Source organism: Rhinolophus hipposideros (assembly GCF_964194185.1).
Source record: "Rhinolophus hipposideros genome assembly, chromosome: 18".
Lineage (NCBI taxonomy): Eukaryota > Metazoa > Chordata > Mammalia > Chiroptera > Rhinolophidae > Rhinolophus > Rhinolophus hipposideros.
Genome location: NC_138064.1, coordinates 50,271,265 through 50,285,670, shown reverse-complemented (window position 1 = coordinate 50,285,670; position 14,406 = coordinate 50,271,265). Strand labels below are relative to the sequence as shown.

General features: G+C 40.0%; 1 protein-coding gene across 4 annotated transcripts in view; it reads right to left on the bottom strand.

Moving 5' to 3' along the window:
- The window catches only part of HBP1 (HMG-box transcription factor 1), a 31,464-nt gene extending 20,458 nt beyond the window's left edge, over positions 1-11,006 (bottom strand). The window contains exons 1-2 of one of the 4 annotated variants that reach the window (XM_081079889.1): positions 10,845-11,006; positions 1,403-1,586 (exon numbers count right to left, since the gene is read on the bottom strand). In XM_081079889.1, the coding sequence (XP_080936015.1) occupies positions 1,403-1,586; positions 10,845-10,859 (199 nt within the window). In that variant the 5' untranslated portion in view covers positions 10,860-11,006. Of the gene's footprint in view, positions 1-1,402; positions 1,587-2,137; positions 2,474-10,238; positions 10,538-10,757 lie in introns of those variants that run through there. The other 3 variants (XM_081079890.1, XM_081079892.1, XM_081079891.1) reach the window with 3 other exon arrangements.
- Between the last annotated feature and the right edge of the window lie 3,400 nt (positions 11,007-14,406).

The window sequence follows — 14,406 nt, the reverse complement described above, 5'->3', positions numbered from 1 at the left end:
AAAGGACAACAACTTGAAGCTGAACGGCACCTTCCACAACTAAGATTGAAAGGACAACAACTTGACTTGAAAAAAAAGCCTGGAAGTACACAGTGTTCCCCAATAAAGTCCTGTTCCCCTTCCCCAATAAAAAAAATAAAAATTAAATTCTAAACTATTGAGTAAGAAAGAAATATAAAGGGAGAAAAAGCATCGTGCAGGCCTTAAAAAACTCTCTATGAAACATATACCTACAAACACTGTACAGATCCACTCACTGGCTCCTTCAATATATTAGAAACTCTTCTCATCTTGGGAGTTCTCCTAAACTGCCACTACAAAGGTACATACACATAAATCCTATTCAGGGAAACATCCCAGAATAGCCTACTAAACTGAAATGTCTAACTCAGAAGTACTGACTCAGGACATCTATCATCAAATCCTCACGCATGTGTAGCTACTTCCTTTCCCTTATTGCCAACATCCTTCTTTGACCATCACTTCTTTATTTACTGTAAAGAGTTCATTTCTGTCTTTCCAATTCAGGAAATTCACGATTTTTAACCTGAAGTCATTTGCGGTGGTACACATTTTTGAGCCCCCCTGAGCCCCAGGTCCTTCACTTCCTCCAGAAACCTAAGACATGAGGGTGAAGAATCAGCTGCCTGATGAAAAGGGTGTCCTTGCTCAACAGTAACCACTGCTAAGGAATACAAGGACCCAAGGCCTCCAGGATCTCCACGTTCCCAAAAGGCACCCTAGCGTATAACCACCTCTATTTCATCTTTTGTAAAATAAAGATAACCACATCTTCTCAGGGTTTTGTCAACATTAAGGAAAACTGCCTGTTAAACGGGGACAAAACCAAGCTGAAAAGCTGGGCAGCAACTGTGGTCACTCATTAGCTGTTTACTCTTCAACACCTCACACCAATACAATTGAAAATTATACCTCAACAAACCTACACATTTCTACGGGCTACGTATCTTTGGAGTAGCTCAGCAGTAGTGACGACCACAAATGTCAGATCTTCAAGTTTCAAGGGTCCCCTGTAACTTCTCCTTCATGCTAACAAACAGCCATGAAGAATGGCCAGGCATAATTTACTGAGCTCACTGGGATGTTACACAAGTAACACCTTTTCAAAAGCCACACAGTAGGGTTTTCCTAAGTTTAATAGCCCAATCTTTACCCACGAAGTAAGGCAGCTTCGTTTAATACTTTGTAAATGAGTTTCTATAACCATAAGTAGCTCAGGTTTATATTGGTTTTAAGTCCTATTTTACAAGCAATAACAAGAGAACACAGAAAACTCGTCATGTACAAAACTACACATACTTTTTAATAATTCTAGGTAGGCCAAACATGAAAATTAATCTGAATTTCAGTGAGATTCCTAAAAACTTCTAATCTTGTTTACCAAGTTCCATGTGCTCATCACAAGAGTTATAGCCAGGTGAGGACGGCAAATTTTCATTACACTGCAGCAACTCCAGTGAGTCATTCATTCCTGATGCTCTCTTGTCCATTACCAGCAGGAGTTTCTGTACTGCATTAGGCATCTGATTTGTCTTCACTTCCCACACCATGTTATGGTGCTCCGACTTAAAAACAATGCAAAAAAAAATGTCAAGTCATGTGATCGGCAGATTATATAAGTATGATAAACATCAACCCGAGACATCCAACGTTATCTTTAACTTAATCGTACTTTGCTATTTATATCCCCAAATCCTTCAGACCAGGATGACTGAGACATCTTGACCTACAACCACGTAGTCAGCATCAAATTACACCCAAGTCCCAAAGATTAATATTTTAAATTTATATAAGTATTTTCTTCTAATGAATAATAGCAGTTATATAAACATTTACTTTGTTAGCTAGTATAGTTCAGACACAAATATTGATACCAACGAAAACTTTTTTTAAACTTGTATCTTCAAATTTAAAAGAAAATTAACAAACTTTCCTCAATTAAATTTAAAAAAAAAACAAAAGAATATTCTACTTTTTTCAGTTTGAAGATTCTATTTTCTCTGTTTACTGTGTTCATTATTTTTTCTCGTCTTTTGAAACTAAACAAGTTTAACACATTTAAAATTATATTCTCTGAAGAACATTTAAGAATAAGTTTCTTAAAATGATCACATACTTCTCATAAAAAATAAAAAACGAGGGGCCGGCCCAGTGGCTCAGGTGGTTGGAGCACAGTGACGCCGAGGTTGCCAGTTTGATTCCCACATGGGCCAGTGAGCTGCATCCTCCACAGCTAACACTGTGAACAACGGCTCCCCCTGGAGCTGAGCAGCCGGAGGTTGGCATGAGCTGCCGTGGGCTACCGTGTGCTGCCATGAAGTGGCTGGGGGCCAGCGTGAGCGGCCGACTGCCGACCGACAGCCTCAGCCGGGATGGAGCGCAAGGCTCATAAAACCAGCATGGGCCAGGTTGCTGTGTCCTACACAACTAGACTGAGAAACAATGGCTTGAACTGGAGTGAAGGGAGGCGGAAGAAAGGGGGTAAAAAATAACAATGAAATAAAAATGAGAATTTGGGGCCTCGCCATAATAGAAAGATACCTGTCCTTCTGAATAGAAAAATGAATACTAATCCTGGGAGATTCAGCTAAATAAATAGTAAATCTACCTTCACCTCAAGCCTATAAAGTTATCACAAGGAAGAAAATAATATCAGTTAACACATCACAATAATTTCTCAGGTCCACCAACCAGATTTTGTTATGAGAGTAAAACCTTTTATATTCTTGCCTTTGGACATGATCCAAATTAATTATTTAACATGGGTGACAGGAGTAGGAAGAGTTCCTGATTTCTCAGGTTTTACTCCAAACTTCCTTTAAAAAAAATTTCTAGTGAGCTTATATGAAATACACAAAAAATTCTGAAAACATATCATTTTTTCCTCAAAATAAAATATACTGCTGTTAAAAGTCACTGTAAATCAAGTACCCCAGTATAGATGAAAAACCACACTGAAAAGATGTTAGATACTTAATATTTATACCAGTTTTCTAAATCATACATAACCACCAAAAAACACTGGCAATACTGGCAAATTTTTTCTACCAACGCTTTTTCATGATCTTTTTAATTATGAAATGTTTTTCTGATTATAAAATACACAGTCGCAAAAATTTAAAAGACATTTTTAAAAAAAGAAAGAATTACTTCTAATTCCAACTAGATTTAGATACTGTTAACATTTTGGTGTATTATCTTACATATCTTTTTCATGCAGATATCCCCAATCATATTTTTCTTCATACTTCATATTTCATATAATTGACACGTTTTCCTGAACATAAGTTCATAAGCATTTTCCTATGTCATTATTTTTTCAAATACCTATTTTAAATAGTTATATAACATATCACATGGATGTACCAAACTTCACCTATTGCCCTCCAACTGCTGAACATGTTGTTCCCAGTTTTCAACTCTTTAAATAATATCAAACTTACATTCTTATTTTTTTAAGTAGTTGTTTATATCTGATTATTTGTTTAGATTTCTACAGATTAATACATGGATGGCAACTAAACATCTTAAGATTCTTGACATACATGGCCAAACTGCATATTACCTTATTTTCCAATATTCTATTTTGGATGCATTCTGCCTACACACCTCAAAAATGGCCCGTATCCAGGGCACTGCTTTTAAAGCCTTACTCAACATCAACTGTAAGATGTATGGAGTAGTGAAAAGGGCACTGGGTTAGGTGTTAAGGAAAACATGGGTTTTGATTCCAGCTTGTTCAGTTACTAAATATATGACCTAAGTGACTGACGTCTCAACTCAATTATCTTCATCTGTAAAATAGGGTTAATGACACCTGCCCAACTTCCCTCCCTGAGTAATTGTAACGATAAACTCAAAGTGAAAGAAATGTAAAATGACTTCTTTAAATTTAACTTAGAGTAACATAGGGACAATATTATACATACTTTGGGCACTTAATGTCCTAAATAGAACAGTTATTGAGAAAAGTTCATAACAGGAGATCAGACAGTTATCTATTCAGCTTCAGCAATTTCCTCCCTGCGAAACATTAAGACAGGGTACCCAACAAATCTCAATAAAAGTCATGTGTCATGCCATTACTCTAGGCAAATAACAGTTTATTTAACTAGAACTATATCTGAGGCATTCACAAGAAATTAACACTCCCAGTTTAGGAAAATCTATTATTACGTATTGATTAATCAGTCTTACTACATACAGTGGTTACAGAAAATCTGCTGGGGTATAACACATAATTTCCTACAAAGTTGGTGGCTACAAGAAATATGTAACACAAATTGATTTAAGTAAAACTGGCCAATTCATGATTCTGAGCCTCTTTTACATGCAAAATCAAGCAATCCTGGCTTGATCAGTGATTCTCAACCCTCGTGACTCAGAAATCATTCATGTGTAGTTCAACAACATGATGCCCAAGCACCACCTCCAGAGAATCTGATTGATTTGGTCTGAGGTACAGCCCTGTGCACCGATTTTTGTTTATTTGCTTTTAAAAGAATCCCAGGTGCAGTGTGAGAACAAGTAGGCTAAAAATAATTGCCAAATTCCTTTTTATTTAAAAAATACATATATTCATTTAGCGAATATATAGTATGTTCGTGACACTATACTAGTTTCAATGTTAGCACTCAATCACGAATCTCAAGGAATCTACAATTGAGTGGAAAGATATAAGCTAATGACCATAGTGCTATATAACAGGGCTTAGCTACGAATGAGTGAAAAGGTCTCCCAACATGAGAAACTCTTATGACCAAGCTTGCAATTAGCCAAGTACTGGATGAGATCAAGAGAACACAGAATCCAGTATCACCAGAAGGTAAGATGGCCTTGTGTGGACTGTGGTCATCAATACTAAAGCGGGAGGGGTAGACCAGGATCAGAATCTTCAATCCTAGTTTAGGAATATTGGTTTGTTTTTTTGTAGATGAGAATAAGGACTCTGAAATTAGACTACCTGAGTTAATATATCAAATTTGCTACTTACCAGCTATGTTCCCTGAACAATTTTAAATTATTTATTATGCCTTGTTTGTAAAACGGAAGTAAAAGCATCTAATAGGTTTTACAAAAACTCTGAGCTAATAAATATAGAAAGCTTACAATAGTGCCCAACACAGAGCAAACTCTCAAAGTAGAGTAGCTATTAGCTATTTACTACCAAACAGTGGGGAACCACTGAAGATATTTGAACAGAGGTCTGACATGCTCAGAACTATACTTTAAACATTCTCTTTGAGTCTATACAAAATCATACTGAAACACTATGAGCATGCAGGAACATCTGCAACAAATATTCAAGGGAGAGTGTATTAAAAACAGAATGTATTAATATTCCCAATTTCTATCCATGTAAGCCACCTGCTCCCAGCTTCCTTTGCAAGAGTTCTCACAAATGGCGTTATTTAGCAATGGTTAAGACATAAGAGAAACTAGTCATTCTATATGAGTTCTTTGAACAACTAATATTAATCATTTAGAGAACAGACTTTAACTCTCTTCCTAGAAATCTTAAACATACAGAACACAATTTAACCTATCTTGATAGCTCAAATGTGCTATGCTCTACAGACAGATGTGATCTGCGTAAGTCAGCCCTGGCTCTAATCTTAAACTTGATAATTCTCTTTTTACCTTTACAATGAAATTCAGAGGTTGCCCTACACATAGGCATCTCCTTGGAGCCATCCTTAAGTGTATGAAACAGTGCTGTTCTTGGGGTCCACACAAGCAGAGTTGCAGTTTGTCTGTCTCCCCCCTCCCTCTGCAGAGCTCTACAATTTTCGCATTCTTCCCAGCTAAATTTTCTCTTCCCTCTCAGTAGGTCCTGCAGTGTCCCCCATTCACCATTTACACTACACTAACACCTCCTTGCAATTTCTATCATTTCTTCAGCACCTTGCCTTAGCTAGCTATCTACTAATTTCCAATCACAACAGTCCTTAAATGAAGTGGAAAATAATTTTAATTTCAGGCCGTCCCAGTGGCTCAGGTGGTTGGAGAGCCGTGCTCCCAGCGTCAAAATCGTCGGTTCAATTCCCACATGGGCCAGAGAGCTGCGCCCTCTACAGCTAAGATTGTGAACGATGGCTCTCCCTGGAGCTGGGCTGCCGTGAACAGCCGGAGGTTGGTGAGAGCTGCTGTGTGCTGCCGTGAGTGGGCGGCAGCCAGTGTGACCTGGCGTGGGCTGCAGCGGACTGCTCTGTGCTGCCACGGCCTATGTGCTGCCCTGGGCTACCATGTGCTGCCATGAGCGGCCAGCAGTCAGCGTGAGCAGCCGGGCGACCGAAGGCCTTAGCCCGAGGGTACCGCAAGGCTCCTAATTCCAGCATGGGCCAGGGTGCTGTGTCCTACACACCTAGACTGAGAAACAAGGGCCTGAACCAGAGTGGGAGGGTAAAAAGAGGGGGAAACAATAATTTTAATTTCAAAACAGCTACCTACAATAACAATAAAGATCACATAAATATTTGTTGAACTTGAGTTCTATGTGTTTGCACCTCTCACTGTTCATGGCTATCAAAAGTTGGTATTGAGACAAGGGAGGTTTTGCTACTATAAACCTCCAGTACAGAAAACAGGAGCCTGGACTTAGTCAACAGACTTGATTTCACTTTTATAGAACGTAATGTAGGCAGGTCACCTAGCCTCAGTCTCACAGTACCTCTACTTACGTCACAGGGCTATTGTGACAATTAAATACACGAAAGCAAAATTCAAACCCATATACACATACCAGGGGTGCCAAAAAATGTATACAAGTGGACACGTTGGTCAATGTTGCTCAAGCAGTAGTTTGCTGTAATCAGAAGTGTCTGGATGCTGATGGTAACCACTTTAAGAACCACTTGTAATTGCAGAAGTCAAACGTGACTTGGATTCATCTTTTGTTATCAGTGTATATTGAGTATTACTATTTTAATAGGTTTTTCCTTTCTGAAGAAGTGTACCCTCTGTATAAGTTTTTGGCTCTCATTTGTTTCTGCCCAACTATTTGGAGGAAGCAAGGCCTCTGATACAGTAAATGAATACCAGAAGAGTCCATACTCAAAAATACATTATACCAATTAGAGATTCACTTCAATAAACAAGCTCTTCGTTCAAATATTTCTTGGTGGAGCTAACTGTTCATTGGACCCTATTGTTCATTCATGCTGTTGCATACTGCTTTGTTATTATAGGATTCACATGTCATCTCTTCAGTAGATTAGTGATTCTCAAAAAGGAAGAGTAAAATTCTCCAGCAGCTGTGCTTTGAAATGTCATATTTAGTATTATAAAATTTTATTGGGTGCTATTGGAAAGACCCTATTACTTTTATTTTGCTGAAGTACAAAAATCTCAGATAAGAAGAGAGGAAGAAGACTAGAAATAGCTAAGTCTCAGTGAATGAGAAAGGAAATAGGCTTTACTAAATGCCTCCCTAGTTACGCGCAGAGCATTTCCACATAATTCATCTAATCTTATGTAGCCTCAACACAGCTGTGTGAACAAAGTATTATTATGGGTGAGGACAACAGGACTCTGATGACTGAATGTGAGCATTTTCTTTTTGAAAAGAAATGAGAAAAAAGACAAAGGTATAGACCAACATAAGTTAGACTTCTACTTTCAAGTGCCTATTCTCCCCTGAATCCTTATCTTTCCATCCTTACTATGGATTTCACAGAAAGGATCTCTCATATGCAATGAATTTATATCTCTAACATGAGGAATTGGGGTATTCAAAATGGATTACAGAATTCCATGCTAAAATGAGCCTCCGTAACAAATTTTATTAAATACAACTTTCTTCACCAAAAGCAGTTGGGGGCCTTAATGCAGTTCTTCTAAAGTGTTTTCAATGAAACTTTAAACAAAAGATTTTAAGGAATGTTTCTACAACTTGTTTGCCACTGTGCTTGTGTATTATATTACATTATACCTGGTCTTATGTAAGACTGAATCTTATATAATAGTAAAATAAGACCAGGTCTTATATTAATTTTTGCTCCAAAAGATGCTTTAGAGCTGATGATCCGGGTAGGTCTTATTTTCAGGGAAACACAATATGTATAAGATACTACATCCCCATGCTTACCAGTTCCAAAGCACTCCTGCACCTCATCAGTCACTGCTGCCCAGACCAGACTCCACACCTTGCTGGACAGCGCCAAATCATCAATACAAATTCTTAGTACTGAAGAGCTGATCTGACATAAAATGCTGATATTGATGAAGACAACAAAACAAAACCCATAATACACCACTACAGGAAGCCAAGCACAAACCTGTTTAGCATTCAAGATGAGTCATTGTATGAAAAAACTTGAAATCATCTAAAATTCAAATATGAAACTTCTTTTCCTAAACCTGATTGTAATGCTAAAAAATTTTGTGTGAAAAAAGCGTTTCTAAGCTACTATCAATGACTTTAAAAATTTAATCAACTGTTTAAATTATTTTTCTATTCTCTATAGAAAATGACAGTATAAATTATAATATGAAGCTCCAAAGTAAACGCAGATCAAAATATGAAGAAATATGAATGTTACTCATTTATCATTTAAGAATATCACTTTTCCTGATACAGAAGGTATCTTTCTCAGTGTCAGTTTTTTTACTTTATTGTGATTTAGTTTTTCATTTTAAGCGAATATTCACTTTCATATTTAAAAGATAACACATACAAAATACCTGGCACTGTCTTATTAACATGGTAGTAACTTCTTATAATTTATGACAGAAAATAGAGTACTGATATCTTCTTTTCAAACAGAAATACAAGTGTAAGACACTGGCTTGCAATTCTCCTTCAAGGAAACCTTCAGAGCCTAACAAGTTTATTCATTCATTAAGCCCAGGCTACACACCTCCTCCAATGCACACTAGGACAGCGACTAAACACTCCAAAGAAATTAAAATACAGTAGAGGAAATAATTCTTAACAGTGACAGTACCATGTTTGAAGTCTGAGAGGTAGGCACTGTGAAGCATGAAGACTGGCGAGACAGGTGTGTAAGGAAATCCTGGGAGAAGGTAAAGTTTTAACTAATATATGTAGAAGTTCCAGAAGTGAACAAAGGGGAAGGGTCTTCCAGGCAGAAAGAAAATGTAACTGGACTTGTAAACCTAAATAACATAGAAACTAGGAAGTGAAATCAAATTTTCCTTCTATAAATAGTGTATTAGCCAAATTAGAATAAACAGTAGTATTTTGCTATAAAGTAGTTAAATGGCTTCCTCACAAGTATAAAGTAGCTCAAAAACGTAAGGAATAGATTTAATTCTTTTGCATATAATTCAAATTTCCTTACAACTTGCCAAATATTGCCAGCTTAGCAAGAACTGAGTAGTGTAATCAAGGAAACGGAAAAGATCCTAACACTCTTGTTAGCAAGCTAAAGCAAAACACGATAGCAAAAAAAAAGAAAAAAGAAAAAAGAAAAAGGAAAACTGAAAGACCCGAAAGTTTTAGGAACGTAAATGTAAATTATCAAAAGTTAGAAAAACAGAAAAATATTCACAAATGTTAAAATTATTCTAACTCTCAAAAGGTAAGTTTAATTGCAAAACCCCTGTTCGGGTTCATCTGTGACAGATACTTAGACGGAAATAAGTAAATCTAAAGCACGTCCGAATTGTTGGTGGGACTGCAACACGTCCCAGTACACACAACTACCCTTTACCCTCCTCCCGTTTTATAGCACCAGTGGCTAAAAACTCAGCATTGCTCTGCTGTCAGTGCTCCTTTTAAAAACGATTCTCGCTGAGAACTCCCTAAGAATGAACTCTATTGTAGAAGGCACAGCGGCGACTGAAATCCCCTAGGTAGCATGCAGCGGTTAAAGAAACTACAAAACCGGGCCCCCGCGGCCGACTTCGCCTGGTTTCTTTTTTGTTTTGTTTTAATCTGCCTGGGGTAGCAGCATAGATTGGAAGGCGGAGACTGGAGTCGCCTGCCAAGCCTCTGCTCCCGGTCACAGAGGCAGCGCCCGCAGGTTCCAGCCAAGTCCATCCCCCACCTCTCTGCCATTCATCGCGCTCCCCTCCCCCCATCATGTGACCGCAGCCTGGACTCCGGGCTTGTTTTTCCCCTCCGCTCAGCCCCACCGCGCAGGCGCCTCGGAGCCCATTCATTCGAACTGCGTAACAATGAGCCCCGGGGCCCAGCGGCTCCGCGAGCTTCCCACCGCGGCCCGCGCCCCACTCAGCCCCGAAGGAGGCTGCACCTCACTGGGGTCCACCACCCGCGCCGGTCCCCCACCGCAGGCCAACCTCCAACCCTCCGCCCACGCGCAGAGAGCTGAAGTCAAACTTTCCTGGGCAGCTGCAGCGCCGCGTCGGCCCCTTCCTCCGCCCAGGCCCGCCCCAACTCCGCACCAGGCCCGGCCACCCACCGCGCAACCCGGCCCGGAGCGCGTCCTCGCCGACTCCTCCCAGCCCCCGCCCCCGAGACCCCTGGGGCCGCGCCGCCCCGAAGCCCAGGTGAGCTCGCGGAGACGACGGTCCAGGGGGTTCGCAGCGAACAGTTACCAGACGGTTCAACGCCTCCACCGTGAGGGCAGCCTTTCGAGGACTAGGAGCGCGGACCGGAGTTCGCCCGCTCGCCGGTTCCCCTCGGGATATTGCCCCTCCCTACCCCACCCCCACCCCTTCCCGAACTGAAAGACAACAAACCCGCCGCGGAGTGCGGTCAGCCCCCGAGCGAGCGGCCCTGGTCGCGACAACACCACCAGCAGCTCGCGTACCCCCTTTCCGACTGACGCCGCCCTCCCCGGCACGGGTTACTGCTCTCGCCGCCGCTCTTACTCTTCAACCGAAACTTTCCTACTTACCAAACCCGTCGCCATTACCAAGTCTTTCAAGCTTCGTCTTCCCCCTCCCCTCAACCCCTTGGGGGGTTGAGCCTCCGCCCAGCTCTTTCACGCTCTTATTGGCCTGCATAACTGCCATTCTATCCTTCCCCTTTCCCATTGGGTGGTACCGTGGCCCGTCTCGAGGGGCGGGCTTGTGTTGACTTTTGTGCTGTGTTTACTGGAGAAGACGGGATGTCAGTCACTAGAGTGAGCGCTTGGGATTGGATTGCTGCCGAGACTCGGGGACCCAAGCCAAAGGATGTCCCCGAAATGGATTGTGGGTTCGTAGTCTCAATCTTGCCCCGTACTTTTGGGGAACGCCATGCCGGAGGAACCAGTTGGACTACATGTCCCAGAGATGAGTGCACAGTGCAGTCTTGATAGTAAACAAGAGTCATAGGGACACGTGTATCAGCTCGTTTGTTTTGGTGTCTGGGACAAAAGGGAGGAGGCGGAGGAAGGGAGTGTTTTAAAGCTGTGGACTCCTGTCTTCCTCTGGTCTGTGCTAGCACTCAGAGGAGACCCAGCCTCTTGCAGCACCCGTTCCCGGCCATAAGCTGCCAGAGTCTATCGCTGTTCAAAGTTTGGCAGCAGGCCAAGGTATTGTTTTAGTGCTGGGGGAAGGAGATGACTACACAAGCGGAAGCAGTGCAGCCCTGCGAGGGACCCAGTCACCCACACAAATCACGGTCCCAGGCCTGAGGGGGACATTAAAGGTGGTGCTGAGCTCCAGTGAGAACTGTATTTCCTTCATCCCGAGTCTTGACTCGCCACCCTCAAGACGGTGACTTAAGATTTCTCGGCCAACTCTGTTTAGTTCACCCACGGTTTGCTGAATGCCAGTAAATCCTCCCAGTTCCACGCACTGGGAGGCTAGGGGATGAGTAGTGAGGGAAGCTCCGGGCCTGGAGAACGTACAAAGCTGGAAGGGGACTGGGCGACTGCCATCGGCTTCGCCATTGAAGGAAGTCAGCCGTGTTTCCGTATTGACCAGCTTGCTTGTAACACAGCGACTTAAACTGATTTAATTTGTGAACTATTATTTAAGTTTCTCTGCTGAGTTTTTGTTAGCCATTTTCTCTATCCGGACGGCTTCCCATCGATGAAAGAAAGAAGGTGTTTGTGCTTGTGTCCCCGAAGGAGCTCCTAAACGCGGCTGGCCGTCCAGCACGGCCCGTCCAGGCAATAATTGGTGTGCTTACCCTTCACATTACAAAGGCATTATTAGGGCTTTGCCCCTTTAATCCTTTAGTGTTTAATCATTTAAGCTGTGCTTTAGGTTTTATGTCTGTAGATTACTATGTATGCTTAAAGTTTAAGAGAAGGAAAACTTACATTAGTAAAAAAATCAGTGAAGTCAAACTTTTGAAAAGAACCTGAAATCATAGCTATTTATTTCTTTAAGCTCCCTACATTTCTTGACTTTTTAAACCTACTGGAAAGCCACATAACAAATCAAGAAATACAAGATTACCCTCATATGTTGAAACAAGTTTTCAAATTCTTGTAGGGATTCCATTTGAATCCTTGAAGTGAAATTATTTATGAAATAGTACTCCCTACCATGTGATCAAAGATTTACTTCCTGTATTCACAAATAGTAATCAAACATATTTTTTCTGAAAATAATTGAGGGCCAACAAAATGCAAAACATTTTCAAGGATAAAGGACAGCATTTGAATTTATCGTCTTTTAGACATTGAGTGATCCAAAAAATAACTCATCGTGTCCCTGCAATTCTGTATATCCTTATTTTCTTTTAGTTTTTCAATGGAGATTCATTGTGCCCTAGAATTGAAAACATAAACCTTGGTATTTCTTGACAAAAAGAAACATCCATGGATTTCACCTGATCTTTTAAAATTAAAATCTTTTTATTTTTGTGTAACTCCAGGAACCTAAAAAGTTTTCCCTCCCCCAAAAATGAGCTCTCAAGAGCTTGAGCCATTTCTTTCTCCTCTTCATGGCATAACCTGTGAGATCTGCTTTTGGCTAAATCTTACTTCATTTTAAAAGTTTTTCTATTTGAAAGTTTTTACTGAAAGTCTTAGTGGAGATATTTTTTGCTGGATACTGTGATAGGAAGAGTAACTTCAACCTCAGGTACTGTACATTATTATAAGTAATTATTTTTTAATAGCACTATAAAGTTTTCTATTTCAAAAATATTTAGTTCCTATTATTTCTTGACTACTGTGCTACTTGATAAGGATACAGATAAAAATATTTTCATATACATTAATTTGTGTCCAAGTCATTGACTATAAGAATAAAATTCTGATAATTCAGTTACAACTAATTAAAATACCAGTATTAGAATTCTCTACACCTTTAAATGGACTAGTCCTGACTTCTGACTTTCTTGTGAAACTGACCACATTAGTACCGTCTGTATATTTCACAGGAACATCATCATTAATTAGTGGGTGGCCATTACCTTCTGTATATTTAGTACCTTATTTATACTTATACATTAGTACCTTATGTATGTTTAACAGGAACATCATTAATTCGTGGGGGACTATTACAAAACCAGCCAACTCATAAGCCAGAACAGAACAAAGTACTACAGAACTAGATCTCCTTGGAAATCTTTACACATGTAAATTCTATTCTTTCACTAAAACAGATACAATTTTTATCTGTTCTTCAGATGTTTCCATGATAAAACTGACATTAAAAAAATGTTTTGTTAAATAACACCTACTCTTGGTTAATACAAATATAGACACATATTACACATAAACTATGCCGAACTGTGTCAAGTTGTCATCTAAAAGATGTCTTTCCAACAGTTTGTCAAATGACTTATTATATAAAAAAAAAATCAAGTTCTAATTTAAAGATAGTAAAAAAAAATTCTATTTATGTGTTTCCCTTGATTCCACCACATTTAGCACACCAGTGACAACTTTGTTAGACTAAGAAAGAAGTTCAAGCTAGTAACAATGCTTGAATATTGAGAATATCGCTGTTCAAATTGTCCAAAGGTAAGCAAACAAAACACTTAAATCAAGTACTAAAATTGAGAAATTGAACACATACATGGTCTAAAAAGTAAGTGCCCAAACTATCTTTCTTGGTAGATTATTTAAACTCAGGAATCTCTTGTGATTGTAATTATTGATGCAAAAAAGTTAAGATTTAGCTCTGGTGACCATAAAGCAAGACCTTTGTTCAGTGGCCCATCTGTGGGTGTCTTAACATTATCACCAGTAGGAGGAAGCACCAAGGGAAAAGGGAGGAATTAAGAATGATTGTTGGCTTTCTGGCTTGGGTAATTGTGGTATGTTGATGCTAGGGAATGTTGCAGAGGACAGGTTTGGTGACTGGGAGAAGGGGAAAAGATGGGTTCAACGTCAGATGAACTTGCTGGACAGGCAAGAAATTTGGGTACAGGGTTCCTGTAAGCAGCTAAACATATTGGTCTGCACTTGAGGAGATCCAGCTCTACGGAAATAAATGTGGGTGTCCTCAGGACAGAGGGGACTACCCTTTGTGGTTTCAAAAAACTTTTAAGTTGTCCAATTTGGTAAATGA